The sequence below is a fragment of the Mangifera indica genome, chromosome 5, assembly GCF_011075055.1.
Source record: "Mangifera indica cultivar Alphonso chromosome 5, CATAS_Mindica_2.1, whole genome shotgun sequence".
Taxonomy (NCBI): domain Eukaryota; kingdom Viridiplantae; phylum Streptophyta; class Magnoliopsida; order Sapindales; family Anacardiaceae; genus Mangifera; species Mangifera indica.
Genome location: NC_058141.1, coordinates 10906010 through 10930589, shown reverse-complemented (window position 1 = coordinate 10930589; position 24580 = coordinate 10906010). Strand labels below are relative to the sequence as shown.

Below are 24580 nucleotides of genomic sequence, written 5' to 3'. Positions count from 1 at the left end.
AATCTTAATGTGAGCAAATCGACTCAAATAGTATTTCTTGTCATTTAAAAAAAAAAAGGTAAGCCCACCACAAGGAGATGAACCCTTGCAATATTATCATATAGGTCAATAAAGCTGAAGTGAACCCAGACTGTAATAGACAGCCAAAATGCCACTCATGTAAAGAACGAAACAATATACAATTCTAAGCTCGAATAGCCAATTAATGCTCCCCGTCTCAAATGAATTAACAAATTACTTTATCAAAGGATGGCATTAACCCATGTGAGTACGTGGGACAGCTAATACCGACAAGTAAAGAAAACAACTGCACAATAATACAAGAACACAATAATTCTGTTTGTCACTTCAAAGAAGATTCTGAGAGTATAAGTTCTATAAAACCAGCTACTCCAGTCAACCACTCTATTTTAACAAGCCAGAATTTACTAGCTCTTAAAAGAATGATTCCACCCGCCTCCAACCCACAATAAATCTCAGTACCTTCAATATGAAAACACCAAAGATCTTCAATTCTCAATGTCTTAGAATGTCTACATGGTTCAATTAAGAGTTGGGAAGATACTAAGGAGACTAAAGTTAAATTACATAACAGATAAGTGAAGATTATTGCAAAAAGAGCAAATTCTGATTCAAGATTAACTACACTGAATAAAGTTGCCAAGGGAAAATGAAGTACAATATTTAAATACAAGTATCTATATAGTAATCAGACATCAATAAAATATACAGATAATTTACATGAGTAAGGCCAGCCAATCGATTCCAAAAGGATTAATGAATGTTTTTTTTAGTGTTATTAGTCAAATTTTAGCTTTCTGTCATTCACATGTGGAGAAGACATTAAGTTAAGATGTCAGCTCATAGGCACTCTACAAGAAGCCAAGGTTAAAAAACCTTCCACTCTAACTTGATGAAATGATTTCTATAAGAGCTTTACTGATGTTATTATTGTTAAATAATATATATTTTTCCCACTTGGTCTTATTCTATTGGATTTGATATGATTCTAATTCGATATTATTTTAATTTGATATATATTATATTCTCATCATAACATCATAACAATTAAAATCCTCATTGGCTTGTTCCTTTTGCTCTTCATTCTACTCTCTGATCAATTTCCAATTTTAGTATTCAAAACTTATATTTTACCTTTTCACAAGACCTTCATTATCCTCGCTGCATGTCAGAATAAATTGAACTTGGTTTGCACTTGCATCCGAACTAGCTATCCTTTTTAAAATGTCCTGAGAGCAGCTCCAAATTGGAAAATTTCAGGTAGCTGCACCTATAATTGGATAATATACTTAACTTGTTGCAGGAGACTTTTTTATTGGTGTTGGGATAACAAAGTAGGAATTTGAGAATTCTAGTATGTAGAAGAAGTGACTTAGGGTTGTGGGTTTGATTTTGTTGGTAAAACTCGAATTGTAGCAGTGAATCATTCTGGTCAATAATGAGATAAGCAGTTTATGTGCTTATATATATAAAACTTGTTTGCAGATCCCTGCGAATCAGAAACTTTCCGGCCACTGGACATGCATCATGGTATGGAAGTCCGTCTAGGACTGTCCAAAGGACCGGTTGCACCAAGCTTCATATGATGTAGTAGATATGCTCTTGAAGAATCTCAGAATGTGCTTGTGCCTGGAGTTGTTACTTCAATCTAAAAAGCCAAAGGCTTTGATACCTAGATATTTTATTGGAGCCCTGATTTTATGTGATCTACTACTGGCATCTGAACATTTTATTCCACCCACCAGCACTCTTGCTACTTTGAGTTTATTCTTGCTGTGTTACTTGTATTGGATAATGTATTTGATTTTTTATAACTATGTTTAGACCACTCTTCTAACAGGAATAGGACTTCTATTACACTTTCCTTTGGACAAAATCCTTTGACACTGAATGTTTATTGATTAAACAATATCTGGTACATGCATTTCATCACCAGAAGCATCCTAACAGCTTTATAACAATGATAACTCCCGCTAGATGGAACTTCACCAGGTTGGCTCTCAAATATTTGTCCACTAGTCAACTTAAATGACCTGCCTTGTCAACCTTTGACCACAGATTTAAAGTTTGATCATGTTGCTAGAAAACCGTAATATAAACTGTACAGTATTTTGTCAAAGGCAACTAATGTCACACCATGTCTGGCTGAATGTTAAAATAAAAAATTGATAGGAATCATGAGAATTCATTTACGATGTATAATTTGCAAACATACCTGGATATTCCTGTGTGCGGGTAATGATCATTCCCTTCAATTCTGTCCAAACAGCACATATAAATGTAAACACCAGTCAGAAAAGAAGAAGTTAAAACCTGAACGGCAAACTATGATGGAAAAGGGAAAAAGTTTACTTGCAGGAAGATTGAAACAAAGGCCTAATAAGATAATGCAGCATAGAACTAAGGAATCTGATAGTCATAATTTTAAGTTCACAGAAAAGAATTATTTTCTGATTGTTGGGTAAGATGACCAAGGACCATAAATAAACTATGCACACTTCTTATATATTGTAAGCCACCATTCCGTCTGCTTGCTTTTTATTTTCATAATATGTTTGAAATACCTACAACCAATCTAGTACAGTATATATATTACATGGTCTAAGGATTTGTTTTTGTATCTTTTTGAGTTACAGTGAATAAACACACAGATACATGCACATGTGTCTAACCATATAAAAGATGCACACCCGGAAGAAAATTTTGGCTCTCTAATATTATTAAAGATAAAAATAATCTAAGCCTCTCACATAACTAAGTAGGACACTCTTCTAGCTAAAAATCAATCAAACTATTGTTCTTAATGTTACAACAAATGATAGCTTGGGAGGAAAATTGAACTTTCTGGATCTATTCCTTGAAGTTAAACATAAACCCTAGAGTTCTTTTACTCCTTATGCTTTTGTTAAGCTACTCAATGATCAAAGAAGCCAGGGCCTCCTCGTGAAAGAAGATCCTTGCCTGCGTCCTTTCCCATTGTGATCATATCTTCACAAGTATATGGACCTTCTCTAGAAGTTTCAAGTACTGCAAAACAGAGACAAAGAGAAGACACAGTGATGCAACATAAATATTAAAGTTAGCTAAATGAAAATGAAAATCTCTTTCAATGCAAACCAAACCTTACCACGAGTTCCATCAGGGGAAGCCACCAAGTCTCTAAAGATACAGCTGCCATCCTCGTCTCTGCAAGCATATCCAGCGATAGTAATGCGACAAGAACCATCCAAGGTCTCAAGAAAGGCTCTTTCACATGCAACTGCAAGTCTAGTTTCCTCATGATTCAAAGATGCCAAGTAATTAGCCTGCATAGGGCAGTCAAACAAAAGATAAAAACAAAATAAAAGACATTAACATGATTTCAACGAAATGACCCTACAAGAAATTTTCAATAACAATTCAGAGGGGAATGACAACTAGGATAAGAAATTAGAAGCTTTGATAAATATAATTGTAGTCATCTATACATAAAAATATATTCATCCATTGGGCATAACTCAAATTAACTGAAAGCTTCTCAAATAGAATGTAATGGAAGCAGTAAAAAGAATCAATGTTAGTAAGCTTCCCCCTTCAATCAATAAATATTGCATGCTTGCTTATGATTGAACTTGAGTGCAAACTGCAAAGATTATCTGAAGCAATTTGTGAAACATAACTCTGTATAAAAACTCACATTGAGAGATGGATATCTATGGAGAATTTGGGACTTCCTTCTAAGTGAAGCTGTACCAACAGTGCTTCCAGCAGGTAACTCAGCCAGAGAGGCTGCACTCAAGGAAATAAACACATCTCAGACATCTTCACGCTGAAGGTTGCACAGTAGAATTGTCTTATCTGGTAAATATGTAGGAACATCTTTCATAGAATGGACAGCAATTCCAATTTCACTATTTATTAGTGCCTCATCTATCTCTTTTGTGAACAAACCCTTCCCACCAATGTCTGCAAGTGGTTCAGTTAGAATTTTACCACCTGTTGTTTTTATTATTACAATTTGAATAGCCCCTTCTTCACTAAGCTCTGGATGCAATGACATGAGTTTATCTCATGTCTCATATGCCTGAGCAAGTGCCAGTGGACTGTCCTACAAATAGGAAGAATGTAACCAACAAGAAAAGGGAAAAGTTAAAAAAAGGGTCCCTAACAATAAATGGAAGGGGGAATTACTTGCAACTCACAACTGATATAAATTCAATGAAAATTGAAAGCTATGCTTCAGAAGTAGAAATAAAAATAAAAGGTTTTGCTGTTTGATCCACACCATCATCAATTACTTTTGTTACAAAAACCAAACAGGAAGTTCAGATAGCCACTAAAAAAACAGAGTGGTTCATATGAACACACACCAATACACATTATAAGAATTTCAAAAAGAAAGTTCAAGGTCTATATCTATTTTTAGTTTCAGTATAGTTGAAGTGGCGTTTAAAATTCAGAGAATTGGTTCGCAAAACAGAAATTTACAGCACAATAATATAACTGACTGTTTAGTCGTTACATCCTATAAATAGATTGGTAGCAACATAACCAAGAGTCTCTAAGATTTAAACAGAAAAGCAAGAAACAACATGTTAAAAAAAAATCAATAGTGTCAAATTCAAATGCATAGAGAAATGAAGTTAAATCCCTAGTCAGAAAGATTCATCAAAGTAAACTGAAGCACAAATTAAACATACCCACAAGCATAACTTGCACATAAACAAGCTAAGAATAACCTCAAAACACATATTTACATGAGAAAGGTAAGTAAAAACATCATTTACAAAGGAGTGAACAATGATTAAACAAATAAAAGTACCTTCCTCTAGTGCCAATTCTAATAATTGCAACCTTAGTTTCAACAGAGACAGAAGCTTTCGTGACTCCCAGACTACGTTTTTTCAAACAGGGCAAAGCTTGAGTTCCAACAGACGGCAGAGAGATGCCAACAAGTGAGACAGAGGCTGGATAACAATGGCGAGCCATGAGAGTTGTACAAAGAGAAGATATAGTCTCCACTGAAATTCAATTAAGCTATGAGCTATCTATATGAAAAGAGAGAGATATAAATAAATAAATAAATGTTAAACACAATTGAAGAAGAAAGAAAGGAAAGAGAAGGCGGGTCTGGTAGGGATGGTGAATTGATTTGGTCTGTTCCCGGTTTGATAGGATTTCGATTACATCACGGGCGTTTTCAAAGGCTTTCGATTATCAAAGGTGACAGTGATTGATAATACTGGATAAGGTAATAATTTAATTTGATTATCACAAATATAGCAAAAATTAATCGGTAATATTTCTGATTTTCTATTTTTAGATACCACCTTCAAATAATAATTATTGTATTTGAAATATTAAAATATTGTTTTAAAAAATTATTAGCTACATATTAAAAATGTGTTTGATTAATCTAGACATGACAACAGGTTGGTGTGGCTTGGACGTAACATCGTCTACAAATTTGTAGATGGTATCAAACCTCATCGACATGATAATTCGCATTTAAGTCTCGTAAGAAAATCCATTATCTTTATGATTATAATTAGATTCAAATTGAGTTAAATTCGAATTTAATTCAATTTATATAAAACTGAGTTCGAACTCGATTTCGAACTCTTCAAACTTATTTCAAATAAGTTTGAGTTCGATTTGTTTTAAAAGAGTTGAACTTAAGTTGCAATTGAGTTTTTAACTAATTCGTTATTAAAATGACGTCATTTTAATATATATTGATCAAAATAACGTCATTTTGTATCAAAATTTTTAACTGTAAGCTTGACTAGTTAAACACTTTAAAGCTCAAACTCGAAAATATTGAACTTTCAAGTTTAAACTCATTTGAGCTTAGTTTATTTCAAATTTATTCGAATCAAACTCAAACTTAAACTCAAATAAGTTTGATTCAAATTTAACCTTATTTAGAATAAAGTTTATATAATTTGATTATCTTTTATATTATAAATATAAGTATACATATAAACAAATTTAATAAAATCAATATTAAATTATTAAATTAATAAAATTTGAGCTGATGAGTAGTGTATTATTCAATTAGTATCTCTTAATTATTAAAAATTTAAATATTTATTTATAAATAATTAAAATTAATAAAATTAATAAAAAAAATTTAATATAAGAAAATATAATATTTTAAAGTTTATTCATAAGAAAATTTTATTAATTTCTTAAATTTAAAATAAATTTATAAAAAAATAATAAATATTTTATTATTTTTAATATATTATTAATTAAATGATAATTCAAACTTTTAAGATAATACTTACAGCTGGCTTTATTATGAACATTCCACTCGACATCAGCTCAAATTATTCAAACAAAAATTTAATACAAACCTACATCTTTTTTGTTTCAATCAATCCTATATATTTATTCTAAAAAATTCAGAAGAAAAAAAAAAAAAAAACCCATAATTGTATTGATACAAGCTTAGCCTTCATTGATGGTTATTGCAGTAGTATTTGTGTAGCTGATACTCCGGACGCTTGAATAGATTTACTTTCAATCCGTGCTTCATGTACATAGTTAGGGCAAGTTTCGGCACCACCGGATGATCTTTCGCTACCTTCACACGATACCGATAGATGATCGAGGCTGCTGCAAATTTCATTTGATAGTAAGCGAAATCTTTGCCTAAGCAGAGCCGAGGGCCGCCGTTGAAAGCTGTGAACTTGTAGGCAGATTCGCTCATGAAGCGGCTATCTCTTAGCCATCTCTCCGGCTTGAATTCTCTGCAGTCTTTCCCCCATATAGCGTCCATTCTTCCCATCGTGTAAATGGCGTATATTATTTTTGTTCCTCTCTTTACCACTGTTCCATCGGGGAATATATCATCTTCAACCGCCTGAACATTAAAGTATTCAATTCTAAGTGCCCTATTCGGCCCATTGCCATCCCTACTACAACTTCAAATATTCTTCATTACAAACCTTTACACGTCAAAAGAAAGTCCACAATCCAGCATGTGCATATTATTATTACTATTATTATTTTATGTATCAAATCTTGAACAACAATCCACATGAAAAAATTCATTAAACAGGAACAAATTGATTCAAGTTAAAATAATCAGAACTACTAATTTATCACAATGTAGAAAATTAGAAGAAGTTACCTCCTTGTGATCTACAGGAACTGAAGGATAGAGTCTCAAAGCCTCCGATAATGCAGCGTGCAAGTACTCCATCTTTTTTATTTCCTCTGGTTTAAACACCAATGGGGACTCTTCCCTTTCCGCTTCTTCTCTTTCACCAATAATTCTGCATATCTCTACAAGAATGTTCTCCTCGATGGTCGGATTCTGTTCTAGTAACCAGAAAAACCAGCTTAACGCTACAGAAGAAGTATCTCTTCCTGCAAGAATAAAATTCACGCAAATGTCCCGCAAAAACTTGTCAGAATATGGCTCTCCATGTTCGTCTTTCAGACCCATAAACACTGATAAGATATCGGATCTTTGCGTGCTTCTGTCATTTGACGAAGAGAGTTCCTTCTTCCGCCTCCTGATGACTTCCTCAGCGAACTCATCAACACATTTTATGGATTGTTTGAGCTTCCTTTCAGTCCCCAAATCAAGATATCTCATGATTTTCCATATGCAAGTCGGTGTGACGAAACGGCACATCGTGGCCTCCGTCGCGTCCTCGAAGGCTTTCGCAAATGGGATTTCCGGCAATCCCGGACTGAGAAATCCAGGGTCAACCCCAAATGCTATCATACAAACGTTATCGAAAGTTAACCTCAAAAGGATGTCTTGTAGATCAATAGACTCTAAACTGTTGACTGAATTTTCAAGCACGGGTAACAGCCTAGAGTGGACGAGTTCAAGTGATGACTCAGTGGTGAGTTGCCGGAATTTAGCTGAGTGGAACTCGATGCTTGCTGTCTTCCTTTGCCGCTGCCACATCTCATCGTCGGTGCTGAAAATCCCATCTCCGAGAAGATCACGAACCAGTTCACGAAAGAAGCCGCCTTTAGGGAAATTAGAGAACTTTGTCTTGAGAAGATACTCAAGGTTCCGAGGATCCGCTGTCACCACACAATTCAGACTGCTAAACCATGGGCCTTTGAATCGAAAGGTACCATTTTGACTACATAAAACATCAGTAATCCGCTCATACAAGTTCCCATGAAGCCCCGCAACCAACGACGGTAACATTCCAAGAAACGGCCACACGGGTAACCCATAACGCTTCTTTTGCCTCAAAGAATGTATAGCAATGAAAATAAAGAAAGCGAGAAAAAGATCCAAGATTTGAATATCATGCAGGAAGAAGAACCTCTGGAAAAAAAAGTTCCCGGCAAGCCTGTCACTGGAAAAGAAAGTCACCGGCGAACCTCTGGTAGAATTAATCATGGTGTTGGGTCGATAGGAAATGCGATTGTAGTGTATTGTCTGTTGGGTTATTGATTTGGGTGAGCTGAAATGATTGAGCAGCCACTTAAATGTGACTGTAACTGAAATTGTGGTGCTTTTTTCAACTTTTAGGATTTGAGAATTTTTTTTTTTTTTTACAAAATCATTCAAATTGGACTGGTTTTTTTTTAGGTTACACTAATCATATTGAGTGAAAAAAATTTTGATTCAATAACTAGCTTAGAAATTCAAATGTGTCATCTTGATACAGTGTTGGTAAGTGTCAAACTCAATCCCTCTTCTTTTAGAATTTCACTGTCATTTCTCATTCCGCTACCCTTTGGATTGCAAACCGCTGAGAAAATTAGAGAGGACTTTGCAGTTTGCGGTTTAGGTAGAGTGTAAAAGTAAAATTACCAGTATTGACAATGGGTGACGAATAGCCTCTATCACGTTTGTAAAATTTTGATTTATCTGATATAATAATTATGAATTTGATTATTATAATTGAGTTTATCTATTTAGCGAATATAGATAAAATCTTTGATGATCTGAAAAAAAAAAAAAAAAGTGTGTGATGGAGAATCTAAGGTGCTACTATTTCCACAGTAATATGATTAGTAGGTTTATTATTTTAAGATGGAATAATTTGAACACATAAAATAACTAATTGAAAGGTGGAATTGTCATGGTCACCAACAACTATTGGCGAATTTTGCCAAGTGGCAGCAAGCCAGCCGTTCTTTATTTTCCTTCTGTGTCTTTTGAGAGGGTTCAGAAATGGCGTCAATCTTTCTGGATCATTCCTGCGGCCAGATCCAAATTTCACTCTGCTTTGTTATACTGTGTGCTAACATGGAAGGTTTAGCATACCTTAAAGGAAATAGAAGCGTTAATGGAGTGTTGGGTTTAAACATGGCAGTTGACAGCACCAGGCTCCAGTACAGACCACTATGCTTAGGGGTTGGGCCATGTTTAGGTTTAGTGGATCAAGCTAACCCATCAATATTGCAGTGTCTGCGACACAGTCTAAAGGAGTCTTACATTTAGATATGGTAATGGGTTGCGTTGACCCACTAGTATGACAGGGTTTGCAACACACCCAAGGAAGTGATAACAAGGTCTGCAACACACCAAAGGGAACGTTAGGTTTAAATACGACAATGGATTGTTACTATAATATTAATTATTAATGTCTCATCTAACAAATATTAATAATTAATAAATATGATATTATAAAAAATATAAAAGAAATTAATAATCACTAATGTTTTTTACATTCTCCAAGAACTATAATAGTAGCAAATCATATCAAGTCGACCCATAGACTTGACTCCTAGACTCAAATATAGCAAAACAGCTCACGAGCATGACAAGATTTGAACAGCCCACGAGCGTGCTATGACTCGTTATAATTGTAGGTCGTGTCACCCACAAGTCGAACTAAAAGAGGGGTCAAGACCAAACTGCAGACTGGTCTGACCTCTTTTCCACCTCAGCCTAGTCCAAACCTCTTTGCCACCTCTAGCTAGGCTGCACTTGCATTATTTATTTATTGAAAGAATATTTATAACTACCAATAATTTTATACAAAATAAAAAATTAATTAAATTGTAATCACAATTATCACTTTTATGCTCATTATACACATCAGATTATGGTTTGGCTGAAATACCTCCAAACATAAAGTAGATTTTCACCTGTTCTCTTCCATTTCATGTATTCAGTTTAATATTTTGAATTTATTTCTGGCAAAATATTGCCCAACAAGCGATAATACCCATTTGTTATTGTCAATATTAACATTATTGCCTATTCCATCTTACCTCTCTTCTTTGATGTGCTTCTTGCTCTTTAATGATCTTCGTAGTCATCGATCTTCTTATGTTGTTCATGTTTCTCATTGTTCCTTCCTAAAAATTAATTTGGTATTCGCTCATAAAGGGAAAAAGGTTAGAGTTTATCATTTTATTTTTAAAATAAACAGTATTGTTGAATGAGAATTCAAGTTAAATTTTAACCAAATTGTCGAACTAAAACTTTAGTTCAAATTCTCAAATTGAACATCAATTCAAATTGAATTAACTCGATTCGATTCCACTCTTGAAAGTATATAAATTATGATGTAAGAAAATAATAATATAAAGAAATGTTTTTAAATCAATTAAATATAGATATAATTAGATGATAAAAATATTAACATAATTTTATGTTAAAAAATTACTAACAAAATACATCTTAATGGTCGAATAATACCAATGACAAATCATTCTTAATTTTCTTTTCTATTTATGCTTTTTATAAAATTAATTTGTTGTTTTTATTTTTTCTTATAGTATTTTATCGTCTCTATTTATAAATACCAATTTTTGCAATTATTTTTAATTAGTAGTAAAAAAAAAATAAAAAGTTTTTACTTGTATTTTTTTTTTAGAATTTGTCATTCTCATCGACGTTGAGAGCAAGAGGTTTCTGTATACAGTAGTAACGTTGTTTTTAAGACTGTTCACCTCTTCGAAATGGGTTTTTCTTGTGAAGTTTATATCAAAGGGATGGAGTTGTGTGCTCTCACAGCAACAATAGGGAGATCATTTATGGTAAATTAAGGTTCAGGATTTGTATCTTGCTTGGGCTTTGGTGTGCCAGGCTCGAGCAAGACTTCAGCGGGCCACAAATCCTTGAGTAAGAGACAGTAGTAATTGCGATGTGAGTGGTTCTGATATCTCACTTTAATGCTGGTAGAGGATTGATCATTTTCAACCTGCTGAGTTGCCATTGTCCACTACGAACTTTCAAATATAGTCATATTCGAGAGATTGATTATCAGAGAATGAGTTTTTTGACCCGTAATAATTAAAGCGGTTTTACTTTGTAGAATTTGTCTTTCAGATTCATGTGTACAAGAATAATTACATTCTATAAATCACAAAAAGATAAAGGGCCAGAAGTCTTATTCCTACCCACGGTTTATTGAAAATCTAAATTGATACCTGTTAACTATTGAAAATCTAAACACTCATCTGTAGGTTGTTAAAGTTGACAAAATCAATTAGTTTTAGGGTAAAATCTTTTGATTCATAAAATTAATAATTTTCTTTGTGATTAAACTTTTAGAAGTTACATACCCTTTTAGGGTTTCATTTTTAATCCATCAATCTCCGACGATTAGAATCTGGTCATGCCTCTCTTTCTCCTATTGCAGACACTCTTTCTTCTCTTGGATTCGCCGCCAACGAAGACGAAGATAATGAATGACAAAATGCAGAAGATAAATCGATGAAAATAGACCGTGAAAAGCACATTTGTCGAACGAAAAGGTTTAGGAATCAACGAAAATGTAGAAGAGGTTCAGGAATTGATGAAAGTGTAGAAGAGAAATCATCAGAGAAGGAGAAATCGATGAACGAAGTTTCAAGAATCTTGAATGAAATTTTTCACCTATTCGTCTTTTGTGAAAATTTGTCATCTTTGAGGAATGAGAGATAACATCGACAAAGGAAGAAGAGAGAGCACTATTGATTCCTGGTTAGATTTTGATCGTTGGAGAGAAAAGAGAAAATTAAAACCCTAAAAAGAAAATATAATTTTTAAAAGTTTAATTCTAAAAGAAATTATTAACTTTCATAAATTAAAGAGAGAAATAAAAAAATTATTATTTTTAATATATTATTAATTAATAATAATAATTTTATCTTTACAAATTTTATTAATTTTAATCATTTATAAATAAAATTTTAAATTTTTAATAATTAACCAACACTAACTTAAGTTTTTAACAAACGTTGGTTGGTAAAATGCCTTTCGGCCACTTTCCCTGAATCACGAGAGGCAGCCCGCCACTTTTTCCATTAAAAGAATAAAATAAAATTACTGTTTACCAGCAAACAAAAAACGGTAAAACGTGGATAACCCGTCCTAGCCTTCCTCATTGAAACTTTCGTGACACCTAACCTTTTTTTTTTTTCCTTTAATTCTGATTTATATATTTGTTTAATTATATAAATAAACTGTTAAAACTCCTTAGGGTGCGTGACACCTATCTTTTATTCTCTTGTTTGATTTGTCAATAATAAAAGATTACAGTAATCTTCTATTATCAATGCTGATGTGACAGGTAATATAGGTGGTAATCTGATTACCACCTTCACCTTAGGTATTTAAAGATTACTGAGGTAATCTTTAGTTTATTATAAAAAAAATTATTATTTATTAATTTTTTGAGATAAAAATAAATTTATTTTTAATTAATATGACAAATAATATAAAAAATATTTAAGAAAAATAATAATATATTCAAGTAGCATAATCTAAATAAATTATAAATCTATATTCTATTAATCAGTAATCTTCTATTACCAATGCTTAACCCACCTTCACCTTACAATCAATTATATTATTATTTATTACAAATAATATCAAGGGCATTTAAGTAAAATAATTTAGTAGTAATCTTTTATTATCTTTAACCAAACACAATAATTATTTATACCTATCAAATTTTATCAAACATAGTAATCATTTATACCCAGTAATCTTTTAAGTAATCTATCTTTAGGGTGCGTTTGGATGGGGGAATTCATTATTACCTTGGTAATCTATCTTTTATTCCCTTGTTTGGTTTATCAGTAATAAAAGATTACAGTAATCTTCTATTACCAATGCTGACGTGGCAGGTAATATAGGTGGTAATCTGATTACCACCTTCACCTTAGGTATTTAAAGATTACTGGGGTAATCTTGAGTTTATTATAGAAAAATTATTATTTATTAATTTTTTGAGATAAAAATAAATTTATTTTTAATTAATATGACAAATAATATAAAAAAATATTTAAAAATAATTATATTCAAGGGCATTTAAGTAAAATAATTTAGTAGTAATCTTTTATTACCTTTAACCAAACACAATAATTATTTATACCTATCAAATTTTATCAAACATAGTAATCATTTATACCCAGTAATCTTTTAAGTAATCTATCTTCAAGGTAATATTTTTATTTTAGTAATCAAATATTACCTAAACCACATGCCTACTTAAGATAATCTTTCTATTTTAGTAATCAAACATTACCCAAATCAAACGTACCCTTAAAGTTTCCTTCATATACAGACAAATTTCAATAATTAAATTCACATTTGTCATTATCAAGTTGGAACGGCGAAAATTCAGCCAGAGTTAATTATTTGAAGAAATTTCGCACCAATTATTTTCACGTGGAGGCTCCACCACCACGTCAAATTTTTAATTTTTTAATATATATTATATATTTTTTAAAATATAAAATATTAAAATATTAAAAAAATTTAATTAATATATGGCCATATTATAAATATTTTTAAAATTTTAAAATTATATATATCATTATTATATTATTTGTTTTTTTTAAATATCTTTTTATATATAATATATTTATTATATATATTAATTTAATATGCTTTAGGATAAATATGATATCCATAATTATTTTAATTATTCTTTATCAATGGTTTCTAAAGACTCCATAAAACCTGTCAACGTCTCTAATACTTTTGAAGAAAATAACAAAATGATGATTTGTCAATGTAAACAAAATTACCACTCTACCCTCATCTTCTATAAATTAAGGTCTCTTTCTTCTTCAACTCTTGTAAAATTTTCTTTTTCCAGTATAAGTATCTAAAATGGGCATTGTTTTGGTGTGGAAGTGGCTACTTTTCATTATAATTGTTTGCGCTCTGGGGGCTAATTCAGAAGCTGAAGCTCAACCATCGGCAGCAGATGATAGAGTGACGAAGTTGCCTGGGCAGCCTCAAGTCGATTTTCAACACTACTCCGGTTATGTGAAACTCCGACCTCAGGATCAGAAGGCATTGTTCTACTGGTTCTTTGAAGCCCAAGATGAGCCTTCTCAAAAGCCTCTTGTTCTTTGGCTCAATGGAGGTCAGTTATAATTTCATCTCTCTCTGTCTCTCTCTGTGTTTTACTCTTATATTTTAGTGCCCGTAGAAGTAGAAGTAAATTGGCCTTCAGTGGATGCCGTCTTCTTTTTGATTCTTCAAATTTTTGCAGCTCTTTGTATGTATGTTTTGCTATGTTGCAGCAACAAAATTATTGAGTCTAGTCAGTCTTCCAAGAACCAGTAGTCGGTCTTCCAAGTCTTCCCTATTGAGTCTGGGAGAGACCTTATCAGTTGTTTCACACACACTTTGGAATTCAATCAACTATATCCCCGCTTTAAAGTATATAAATAATTACATATTTAATATATGTTATTGTGTGATTAAATTATTTTAAATTAAAAATAAAATAATATTTAATTATATAATGATATATATAAGTATGTATCTGTAAATATAATATTACTTTTTGAAATATAATAATACTAAGTTGACGGGAAATTAATAAAAGAATTTGGCAAATTTCCTCTCCAGTAATTTTCGAGTTCAAGAATTTATGTAATTTCTGGTTTACACAATGACCAACCTTGCCATAAAAATAGGTCCTGGCTGCTCCTCCGTCGCATATGGAGCTGCGCAAGAACTCGGACCATTTCTCGTTCGAAGCAATGGCACCCAGCTCACTCTTAACAAATACTCTTGGAACAAAGGTAATTAATTAATTATCACTAAATTAAGTCGAATAATTATGATTCCTTTTGCTAATTAATCTTCATTAAATTGTGTTTTTGGCATGATTAATAGCTGCAAATATGCTGTTCCTGGAGGCACCAGTGGGCGTAGGATTTTCCTACACCAACAATTCAGATGATCTGTACAAGCTTGGTGATGAAGTTACAGCCAATGATTCTCATGCGTTCTTAATCCAATGGTTCAAAAAGTTCCCATCTTTCAAATCCCTTGATTTTTACATAGCTGGAGAGAGCTATGCAGGTACCCCTCAGTATTCCCAATAAATCTAAATTAATATTTTTATTGATTTTATACATTTAAATCTTCAATTTTTTTAGGTCATTATGTTCCTCAACTTGCTGAACTGATTTATGAAAGAAACAAAAGAGCTAGCAAAGAGTCGTTTATAAACCTTAAAGGATTTATGGTTAGTACACTTATCATTAGATGAAGTATTATTTTCATATATACACAAATATAAGGTTGGTTCTGAATTTGTTTGAATTTGGTTCGAATAAACTCGAATCAAATTTAATGTAAGCGAAATTGAGTTTTAAAATTATTTGACTCATTAAACTCGCAGATCTAAAAACTTTGATATAAAACGATATTGTTTTAATTTATTATATATATATATATATATATATATATATATATATATATATATATATATATATATATATATATATATATGTTATATTATCATGTAATTATATATTTTTTATTAATATAAAATTATTTAATTATATAATAAGATATTATATGTATATTTATTTATTTACTAAAAGGATTATATAAGTATGGTTTTAATATTATTTTTATGTTTTATTATGTGAAAATAAGAGAGTGGGGGTGGGGGTGTTTTGTGATGAATCCAGATTGGAAATGCTGCAATAAATGACGAAACGGACATCCTTGGATTTGTGGAATTTGCGTGGAGTCACGCAGTAATATCAGACAATCTGTACAACAACATAAGGCAGGAATGTTCAGATTTTAAGCAGAGTGAAACACGCATCAACTGCGTCAATCTTTTCGACCGGCTCCAGGATGCTTATTCTGAAATTGATATATACAGCATCTATTCCCCAGTTTGCCTCAATTTTCCTCCTAATACTTCCCTGAAACTCAACAAATTTCCTTCCGTCCTCTCCAGACATGTAAGTAAACAGTACATCATTGAAAAATATATAATCTCATAGGAGCTAGAGTGTTGATTTTATTTGAATCGAATTCAAATTTAAATTAAAATGATGTTTTACTGTCGAGTTCGAGTTTAAGAGTGAAAGGTTTGTCAAGTTCACAAACCTAAAAAACTTTATTCAAATTGATTTAAATAGTATTGTTTTAATGAATCATATCAAAACAATATCATTTTAGATTGATGATAGTATTAAACTGAGCTTGACTTCGTACTATAACTTAACTCGAACTCAACTTCTTTTAAACTAACCTAAGCTTCAACTGATTTAAAGAGAGTTATCTCTAGCTCAATTTTTTTCAGCCAAGCTAAGTTTCAAACCTAAATTTGATTTGACTCAAATCTAACCCTACTCATATATGGGGGATTTTCTCTTTTATAAAATGATTATTTTATATTTTCAAAACAAGAAAATGCATTCGGCAGTTATATTTAGAGAAAAACAAAAACAATTTCAAAATATTAAATTGAAAAAAACACTTATTCAGAAAATTACCATTTTCTAAGTATCATTTTTTTTAAATAAAAAATTATAAAGTTCTTAGAAAATATGTTATCATATAATTAAATATTATTTAATATATTATTATTTATATATAAAATATATATTATTTATATATTAAATTTCCATGCAGTTGTGAATTAAATGAGAATGACTATGTTTTGTTTTTCTCTTACAGGACTTGTGGCATAGGTTGCCATTAGGTTACGATCCATGTACAGAAGTCTATACGGAGCGATATTTCAATCGAGAAGACGTTCAAAGGGCCCTGCATGCCAATATCACCAGCATCCCTTATCCGTACACCTTATGCAGGTACATTAATTTTTTTTTTTTTTTTAAATTACTGAAAAATTGCATGGCTGCATGTATGCAAGAACACATGGGTAACTTAATTGAGACGAAGCATGTTTTTAAAGAATGAAGTGGAGCCTTCTTGTCACAGAAAATTTAACGAAACATGTCAGTGAGATTCTTCATCTCTCATTTTCAGTAACTTTTTCTACCCCGTCCACCACCTTTCAATTTTTCTTTCTGTTTTCCAGACCTCCACCATAACATATGACTGTGTCAGCGGGGGATAGAAGATACAAACACAGAAAAGACCTAAAGAAAGAATTTCCAGACCGCCACTGACTGTGTCATCATCCTTTCACATTTATTATATATCAGATCAGTAATTAACAGATTCATAAGCTAATTATACAATTTGTAATGCACAGTGACGTTATCAGAAACTGGAACGACTCTCCGGACTCTGTGTTGCCCATCATTCAGAAGCTCTTAGATGCCGGAATGCGCATTTGGATATTCAGGTACTAAAATTTGACTTCTATTATATATATTTGTTTTGAATATATAAATAAATGTATATTAAAAAAATATATTTATTTATATATTTAAAATAAGTATACATAATTTTATTATTTAAATTTATGTATATCCACGTATTCATACTGATCATATATAGTAAATGTATTTAAGAAATGCTTGCTGTTGCATGCAGTGGTGATACGGATGGAAGGGTGCCAGTGACATCTACAAGATTCAGCATAAATAAAATGGGATTAAAAATAGAGGAAGAATGGCGGGCATGGTTTTACAAGAAAGAGGTGGCCGGATGGGTGGAGAGGTATGAGAAGGGGCTGACTTTTGCCACCGTGCGTGGTGCCGGCCACCAAGTCCCATTATTCGCGCCCGGTCAGTCACTTTCTCTCTTCACCCATTTTCTCAGTGCCACCAACTTGCCCTCTTCCCGTTCCTAACATATTTGTATTGTGCTTGGAAATTTTTTTAATTAAAAAATAATTATTACGATAAATAAATCTATGTAATTTTTTTTTTTTTTTGGGTGTCCAGTTGGTTGAAAAGGGACGAGACCACTTCAATTCTTACCAAAGTGCTGTCGTTTTTGTGAGCTTGATATAGCATAATAGCAATTAAGGTCTTCCGAAAAATGTGCGGCTTGTCGGAACATATACTAAACACAATTCATAGACAGCCCACATGCAACTGTTCCCCATGCATTAACAATCCCGCTGCCATGCCATATATCTTATTTACACTGCTGAAGCTAGAATACAGTGTTATTTACAGGCAGTCTACAACATATATATCATAATTTTACTAATATTTTTAAAATCGAACCAATAATCAAATTATTTATTTTACTGATTTATAGTTTGATCGATTTAACTGATTTAACCCGCTAATTTAATTTATTATCAAATTATTATAAATTTAAAAAAATATATCAAATATTTAATACATTATTTAAATATAAACTATATGAAGTTCATTAGAAATAATCTTGTATAATTATCAATAATAACGAAATATATATTTTTATTTCAAAAATAAATTTTAATTCATTAAAATAAAAATAACTTAATAAAAGAAAAAAAATAATTTCAAATATGTTAATCAAACATTTTATCTATGAGTTCCTTTGCAATAAGAGTAGGAGGGAAGGTAATTAGGGTATTAAGTTTTATATTTTAAATTGATATTTTCATATTAAATTTTGAGTTTTTAAACTTTCATTTAAGATAAAATAATGTTTTAATATATATGAGACAAAAGTTACAAAAAATAGAATTATGTGAAAAAAAATTAATAAACAAACGAAAAGATTTCAGAGAGAGATGATGCGTTAATCAAGTGATGAATCAGATTTTTTAAGGTTTACTCATGGAAAAATTAAGGAATGGGCAAAATTTTGGTCAAATCTGATTTTATCGTTTTTTATTGATTCATCTAATCTATCTGTTTTAATCAGGATTAATAAAGTTTTAAACCAATCCATATATTTATGAGAATCAGACTAAATTATGAACCAATTCTCGAGTGAACCAGTTGGTTCCAATAACTGGTCTCTATTATGAAATGATTAACTAATGCACTAATCTTTGTTATTATGTGAATTCATTTGGTCTAATATTGAATTAGATTAATGCTCTTTGTGACTTTTGACTATGTTATGAAATGATGAACTAATGCTACTTTGATATCGTGTTTATAATCATGAATGATTTTACCTTCTAGGACATTGTCAGTAAACGAACGAAATGACATAAAGGCAAACAAAAGAGATCATCCAATACATCTAGAGTTTATGTTCATTGTCAACAACTTAAGTTGCATTAAATGGTATACGATTTGAGTGTAGATTGCTAAACTCAAGAGTTAATTATTGCTCTTTGAAAAGAAATAAAAGATAATTGAACTAATCTGATTAGATGACATTAGGGCATTTTGAAACATTTTTATGTTATCTTTAAGAGTTGATGTCTCTATGTTGTCTGTATTTTGAGATTCTAACATAGAGCTCCCACATGTAAATGTTCTTAACAATCCACATTCCATTGACTTGTATCAATAATCTCATAAACAAATTTGAGGAAAGAGTTTTGATAACATTATGCACTATATGTAAGTGAGAGATATTAGCTATCAAAACCCCAACAGTGCACATACTTAGTGGGTGGCAATTATTTAGTAATTGCACATATAATTTCTCAATAATGGGAGGAGTTTTCAACCGTTATCTTCCCACATTCTTCAAATAACACTACATTAGGGTATGAAAGACTGATAATGAATATTTGAAAACATTGCATATATGTATCATTCTCGCACTTTTTGTTCGATTACATTTAGGGTTTTCACTATAAAATTATCAGAGATAAAAAAGATATAATGAAACATTCTGTCAATCCTATAACATCTGATGTGAGGTATACATATGATGTTATTCTTCTGTTGTTACTATAGATACTTTCCAATAGAGGAAAATAATAGTTTTTTATTACGATATAATATAAAATTGAAGATGAGAACTAAAGAGGAAGTATGGCTCTCTTCCATTGATTGAATTTTTGTGGTCATAAACATGTAAACCCAGTATCACAATGGGTTGTCCTAATCCATACACTAAGCCTGGGTCTTGACTAATTATGATGGGTTCATACCGTGTGGGATCCTAGAAAATGTTTTAAAGCGGATGTAAATTCAATCCGAATTAACTCAAACTTAATTCGTAATACAAAAAAAATACACACAGATTAAACTTGAATAGATTGAATCTCATTCAAGCGTGCTTCACTGGTTGGTCTTATTTTTTTAAACCCACCAAGTTCACGTTGAATCTTACCCCGCTTGGATCAATTAGCTAGTTGACTGGTCTTGAGTGTGAAAATAAAAGAGTATTGGGTCTCACTGTTTATATCTTGATTGGACTACTCAACTTCCAGTCCAATTCCTTTCGTTTATTTAGCTTAAAAAAAATTGGGCCCAAAAACTTATTCCGACACAAGGTTTAGTATAAACCTAATTAACATCTGTTAACTTTTAAAAATCTAAATATTTCTTCACCTGTTAAATTTTATTATTAATGTTATAGGTAAAGTCATTATTTAATTAAAAAATAAAAAAAAACTAAACTTTTAACATATTTTTTTCTTTAATTTAAAAATCTAATAATTTCTTTCTACTCAAAATTTGAAAAGTTAAGATTTTTTTCAACTTCTCTTTGATGACCATTTGTCATCTTTGATTGTCGACCCTCTCCCTCACACTTTCTTTCTTCATTCCCTCTTCGATCGATGAAGGTGATTGGTCTTTTTCTAATAAAGACTCGAACGATAACAAGTCGTCATTTCTGATAAAAATGATCAGAGAAGGAAAGGAGAGTGATCAGGAGGGACGAATGGTTATCAAAGATAAAGATTTAAAAACTGAGAGAGAGAGAAGGGTGAAACTATCTAAAAAGTTAGAGAATAATTATATATGAGGAAAAGATAAGAGTTTACAATCTTACACTTAATAAATAGGCGGGAATCAGTTTTTAAACATAAAAAAGTATAAGATTAGAAAGTATAAATAAAAATTTCAAAAATTCAAAATTATTTTAAAATATAAATTTAAATAAAATTTTTAAATAATAGTTTCATCTTCGATAATAATAACAAAATTTAACCAGCTATAAATACGCTTCGGTGGGAATAAGTCTCTTCGCCTATTTAAATTTGCGAAACGAAACAGGGGTGGCTAGCGGTTCTCTCCAAACACTTAAAAGCAGCAGCCAACGGAGCACTGAGATAGAGAGAAGTGCGTTTTTCTCACCTGCAACCAACACAATGGCTTTTCTATTTCAAAAATTTCAAGAGGTATGTATAAAATCTTCTTGGTTTTATCAATTTGCGATCTCTTCAAACTTGGACTAACGATGGGTGTGTTTTATTCTTTGCATGCATTTGATTCCAGGGCGTGAAAATTCTTGCAAACAGTCTGACATTTGCTAGGGATCCAAGGAAGCTTCAATTTGAAGCTGACATAAATCGTCTCTTTTTATATACTAGGTTTCTGTTACTGTCGATTTATCATTCGGAAATTCTTTGAATTGATTCAATTTTAAATTCGTATTTGAATGCATTTCTCTTTTATTACTAATAATGAAAACCGTCATATTTGTTTAGCTATAATCTTTTGGGAAGGGACGCTGATGAGGCAGATGCTGAGGAAATTATTAAAATGGCTAGTAAAGCCTCTCTAGCTGATCAACAGAAGCAAGTACAAGAAAACATCCATTATCAAATTGAAAACTTCTGTATTTCTATGAATCAAATTCTTTTCCCCGATAAGTCAAAGGAAAATCAGGCAGTGCAGTCTTCTAAACAGTCAAATTCCACCCTCAGTTTTGCTTCTGGCAAGAGTGGCTCACCTGCTGACTCTCCTGGTGAGTTTCTTTGTATAATTTTTTACTTATGGGACGTTGTTCTCTTTGGGTTGTTAGTGCTATATTCGTCGCCACGTACAAAACCCTAAAAGAAATTGCTTGATTATTGTCAATGCCTAAGAATCAAGAAGTTATCATTCAAATGGTTTAGCTTTTATATGATTCAAAACTTTTGGTTCAGATCAATTATGTTATATAGGACAAAAATATTGATACAATACTCTAATCCTTTGAGTTCTTGGGCACTGAATCTATGGAGCCAACCACATTAATGTAAAGAGAAAAAAGTTTGATTGGTTTTTCATTTATTCTATTCCTCATGCTATGGCAAAAGTCATTGAAAATAATATAATTCCGGTATATTGGAAATCTGTGAACCCTCAACAATGTTAAATGCATAAAACATTTTGATATGGATAATTTTAAAATATCTAAATTCCTTTCTTTCATTGACATGAAAAAATGAACTCAACATTTAATTATATGAAGTAGAAAATGATAGTGTGGTTAATCTAAGGTCTTTTTAGCTGAAAGTAACGCGGGCCATAAGTCCACTACCTTGAGCCTAGTCTTCTAGTTAGATGATAAAACCCCAAATTATATATTGCAGAGATATGGTCACTATTACAGGTTTCAAGCATGTAAACTGAAAATATATGCTTCTAGGGTCCCCTAAAACTCATATAGAATAAGGGAAACTTCAAAAGAATTCACTTTTAGGAAACCATGATTAACAGTTTTCTAGAACTAGAAGTTGTTTGAAACCTTTTTGTTTGTGAGACTGACTAAAAGTTCCCTTCTGGTAGAATGTTAATCAACCTTTTCTTTTTGGATTTTTTTTTACATTTTTTTAACATGGGCACAGAGTGTTGGTGATGAATTGGTCCTTGAAGCCACTGAAAATTAATGACTTGCAGTTTTGGTCTGTAAATGGGTAAAGAAGATGGTAAATGCTTGTAACCGAAGGCATTTAGCATTAGGCCTGGAAGGACTTTTTAAATGGAAATTTTTGTCATTGGGTGGGAGTTATTTATATCTTTAATTTTGCTCTTCAGAATTGATTTGCCCACTAGGGTAATTGCGAATGATGTTTGCAGTATGATACATCTTATATCGCGCTTTTTGTCTACCATGTCAATAATATAATGAGCTAGCTACCTCTAAAGAGGTTTTTCACTATAATAGTAATTAAGCTTCAATGCCAAATAACTTGTTCACAAATAGCGTAGAATTTGTCAATGAAATGTTAGTCACTGAAGCAATCAATACGAAACTGAATCAGTTAATTACTGGACTACTATCCTCCAATTCTGATTACTGATGTCTTTTCAGCGCCGTTGTACCAGAGACAATGCCATTAAAACGCTCTGAAGCATCACAGAGATTACAGGATATCATTGGCTACACACTTGATCTCAAACCATCTCTGATACCCCACAAGGATGCTGGCCAAGGTTTATTTTTATGTGGTAAAGCTGCTGTTGGTGCTGTAATAGCCATATATCCTGGTATAATATACTCCCCTGCTTATTACCAATATATTCCTGGATACCCAAGAGTTGATGCACAGAACCCCTATTTGATTACTAGATATGATGGAACTGTGATCAATGCCCAACCTTGGGGTGCTGGGGGTGAAACCCGTGAATTGTGGGATGGATTGACACTTCCTGAAATTAGACCAAATATAGAAGTGACTGAAAAAGGTTCAGACCAGATACAGAAACTGCTTAGTAAGCCAATGGAAAGTACACAAGGGGGGAGTGGGGCCGAGTTGTTGGAGAGGAGAAACCCGTTGGCTTTGGCACATTTTGCCAATCATCCGGCAAGGGGTATGGTCCCAAATGTCATGATTTGCCCTTATGACTTCCCATTGACCGAAAAAGACATGAGGGCCTATATTCCAAACATAACATTTGGAAATGAGGAGGAAGCAAATACGAGGAGAGTTGGTAGGCTTTGGTTCAGATGGGATGGTTTGAGTAGTAATGGGTCTGACACTCCAGTTTTGAAAACTCTTGTCTTGGTGGCTACTAGGGCACTTTGTGATGAAGAAGTGCTCTTTAACTACAGGTTGAGCAACTCCAGGAGACAGCCAGCATGGTATACTCCAGTGGATGAAGAGGACTGAAGGCGACAAAGTTAAATCAGTGAAGGTTGGGTATTCGAAGTAAATTAAAATCAATAAAAGGTAATACTTGAAAGGGGTTTTCAACAAGTGTAGCGGTTTTGTGTCTTCCTAATTTTGCACTTAGGCGATAAAGTGTGAGTGTACTTGACTTTTCTTATTATATTTGTTAGTCTGCTTACCTAGATAAGGTTACTTGGTTATTGTTTAAAGAAGCAAAGTGCTAGACTGTGGCACTATACTATACATGAGTTTCTGATGGCAAATTTTGCTGTTAAGATTTAGGTTCTCAAGTTATGAATAAGTAGAGGAGGAATTCTACATCAGATTTATAGACATTGGAAATTGGAACGGTCATAAAAGAATGACTTTGAAGGATAATTATTGAGCTAACTTCTCCTGTTGTGGGGCTGTTTTGCTGCTGTCAAGAACTAAGCACCCATAAAAAAAATGCGCAGGAGTTTGATCTACAGTAGACTGAATATATGATGATGATCAGAGTCTTGCTAGTCAAATAAGTC

At 32.1% G+C, this 24580-nt stretch overlaps 3 protein-coding genes, 1 long non-coding RNA gene and 1 pseudogene across 5 annotated transcripts; 3 read left to right on the top strand and 2 right to left on the bottom strand.

Moving 5' to 3' along the window:
- Positions 1–111: 111 nt before the first annotated feature.
- Positions 112–5214, bottom strand: LOC123215799 (annotated as a pseudogene).
- A 1084-nt stretch (positions 5215–6298) lies between these two features.
- Positions 6299–8467, bottom strand: LOC123215795 (cytochrome P450 86B1-like). The gene is made up of 2 exons (XM_044636042.1): positions 7139–8467; positions 6299–6868 (listed from the first exon to the last, which is right to left on the bottom strand). The coding sequence occupies exons 1-2, from the start codon at positions 8378–8380 to the stop codon at positions 6461–6463; spliced, it is 1650 nt and encodes a 549-aa protein (XP_044491977.1). The 5' UTR covers positions 8381–8467; the 3' UTR covers positions 6299–6460.
- Positions 8468–14016: 5549 nt separating this feature from the next.
- LOC123215798 (serine carboxypeptidase-like 35) lies at positions 14017–18788 on the top strand. Of its 2 annotated transcripts, XM_044636044.1 has the most exons (9): positions 14017–14303; positions 14863–14970; positions 15065–15253; positions 15331–15419; positions 15871–16152; positions 16874–17010; positions 17418–17510; positions 17702–17982; positions 18623–18788. In XM_044636044.1, exons 1-8 carry the CDS (start codon positions 14045–14047, stop codon positions 17958–17960), a joined length of 1416 nt encoding a protein of 471 aa, XP_044491979.1. In that variant the 5' UTR covers positions 14017–14044; the 3' UTR covers positions 17961–17982; positions 18623–18788. The 2 variants fall into 2 exon arrangements, with proteins under 2 accessions (XP_044491979.1, XP_044491980.1); XM_044636045.1 differs by lacking the exon at positions 18623–18788 and having other exon boundaries at positions 17702–18038.
- On the top strand, positions 17020–17298 carry LOC123215800. Its single transcript, XR_006502160.1, has 2 exons — positions 17020–17157; positions 17241–17298. It is a non-coding gene; the product is annotated as an uncharacterized LOC123215800 (long non-coding RNA).
- A 2427-nt stretch (positions 18789–21215) lies between the features above and the next one.
- Positions 21216–24437, top strand: LOC123215792. Its single transcript, XM_044636039.1, has 4 exons — positions 21216–21362; positions 21460–21554; positions 21672–21931; positions 23278–24437. Exons 1-4 carry the CDS (start codon positions 21333–21335, stop codon positions 24060–24062), a joined length of 1170 nt encoding a protein of 389 aa, XP_044491974.1. The 5' UTR covers positions 21216–21332; the 3' UTR covers positions 24063–24437.
- The last annotated feature ends 143 nt before the right edge of the window (positions 24438–24580 follow it).

Coding starts and splice junctions, on each gene's coding strand:
- LOC123215795 (XM_044636042.1), bottom strand. CDS start 8,380: ATGATTAATTCTACCAGAGGTTCGCCGGTGACTTTCTTTTCCAGTGAC. Junction 6,869..7,138: donor TTCCTGTAGATCACAAGGAG/GTAACTTCTTCT, acceptor TTTAATGTTCAG/GCGGTTGAAGATGATATATT.
- LOC123215798 (XM_044636044.1), top strand. CDS start 14,045: ATGGGCATTGTTTTGGTGTGGAAGTGGCTACTTTTCATTATAATTGTT. Junction 14,971..15,064: donor CAAATACTCTTGGAACAAAG/GTAATTAATTAA, acceptor CATGATTAATAG/CTGCAAATATGCTGTTCCTG. Junction 15,254..15,330: donor AGCTGGAGAGAGCTATGCAG/GTACCCCTCAGT, acceptor CAATTTTTTTAG/GTCATTATGTTCCTCAACTT.
- LOC123215792 (XM_044636039.1), top strand. CDS start 21,333: ATGGCTTTTCTATTTCAAAAATTTCAAGAG. Junction 21,363..21,459: donor TATTTCAAAAATTTCAAGAG/GTATGTATAAAA, acceptor ATTTGATTCCAG/GGCGTGAAAATTCTTGCAAA. Junction 21,555..21,671: donor CGTCTCTTTTTATATACTAG/GTTTCTGTTACT, acceptor ATATTTGTTTAG/CTATAATCTTTTGGGAAGGG.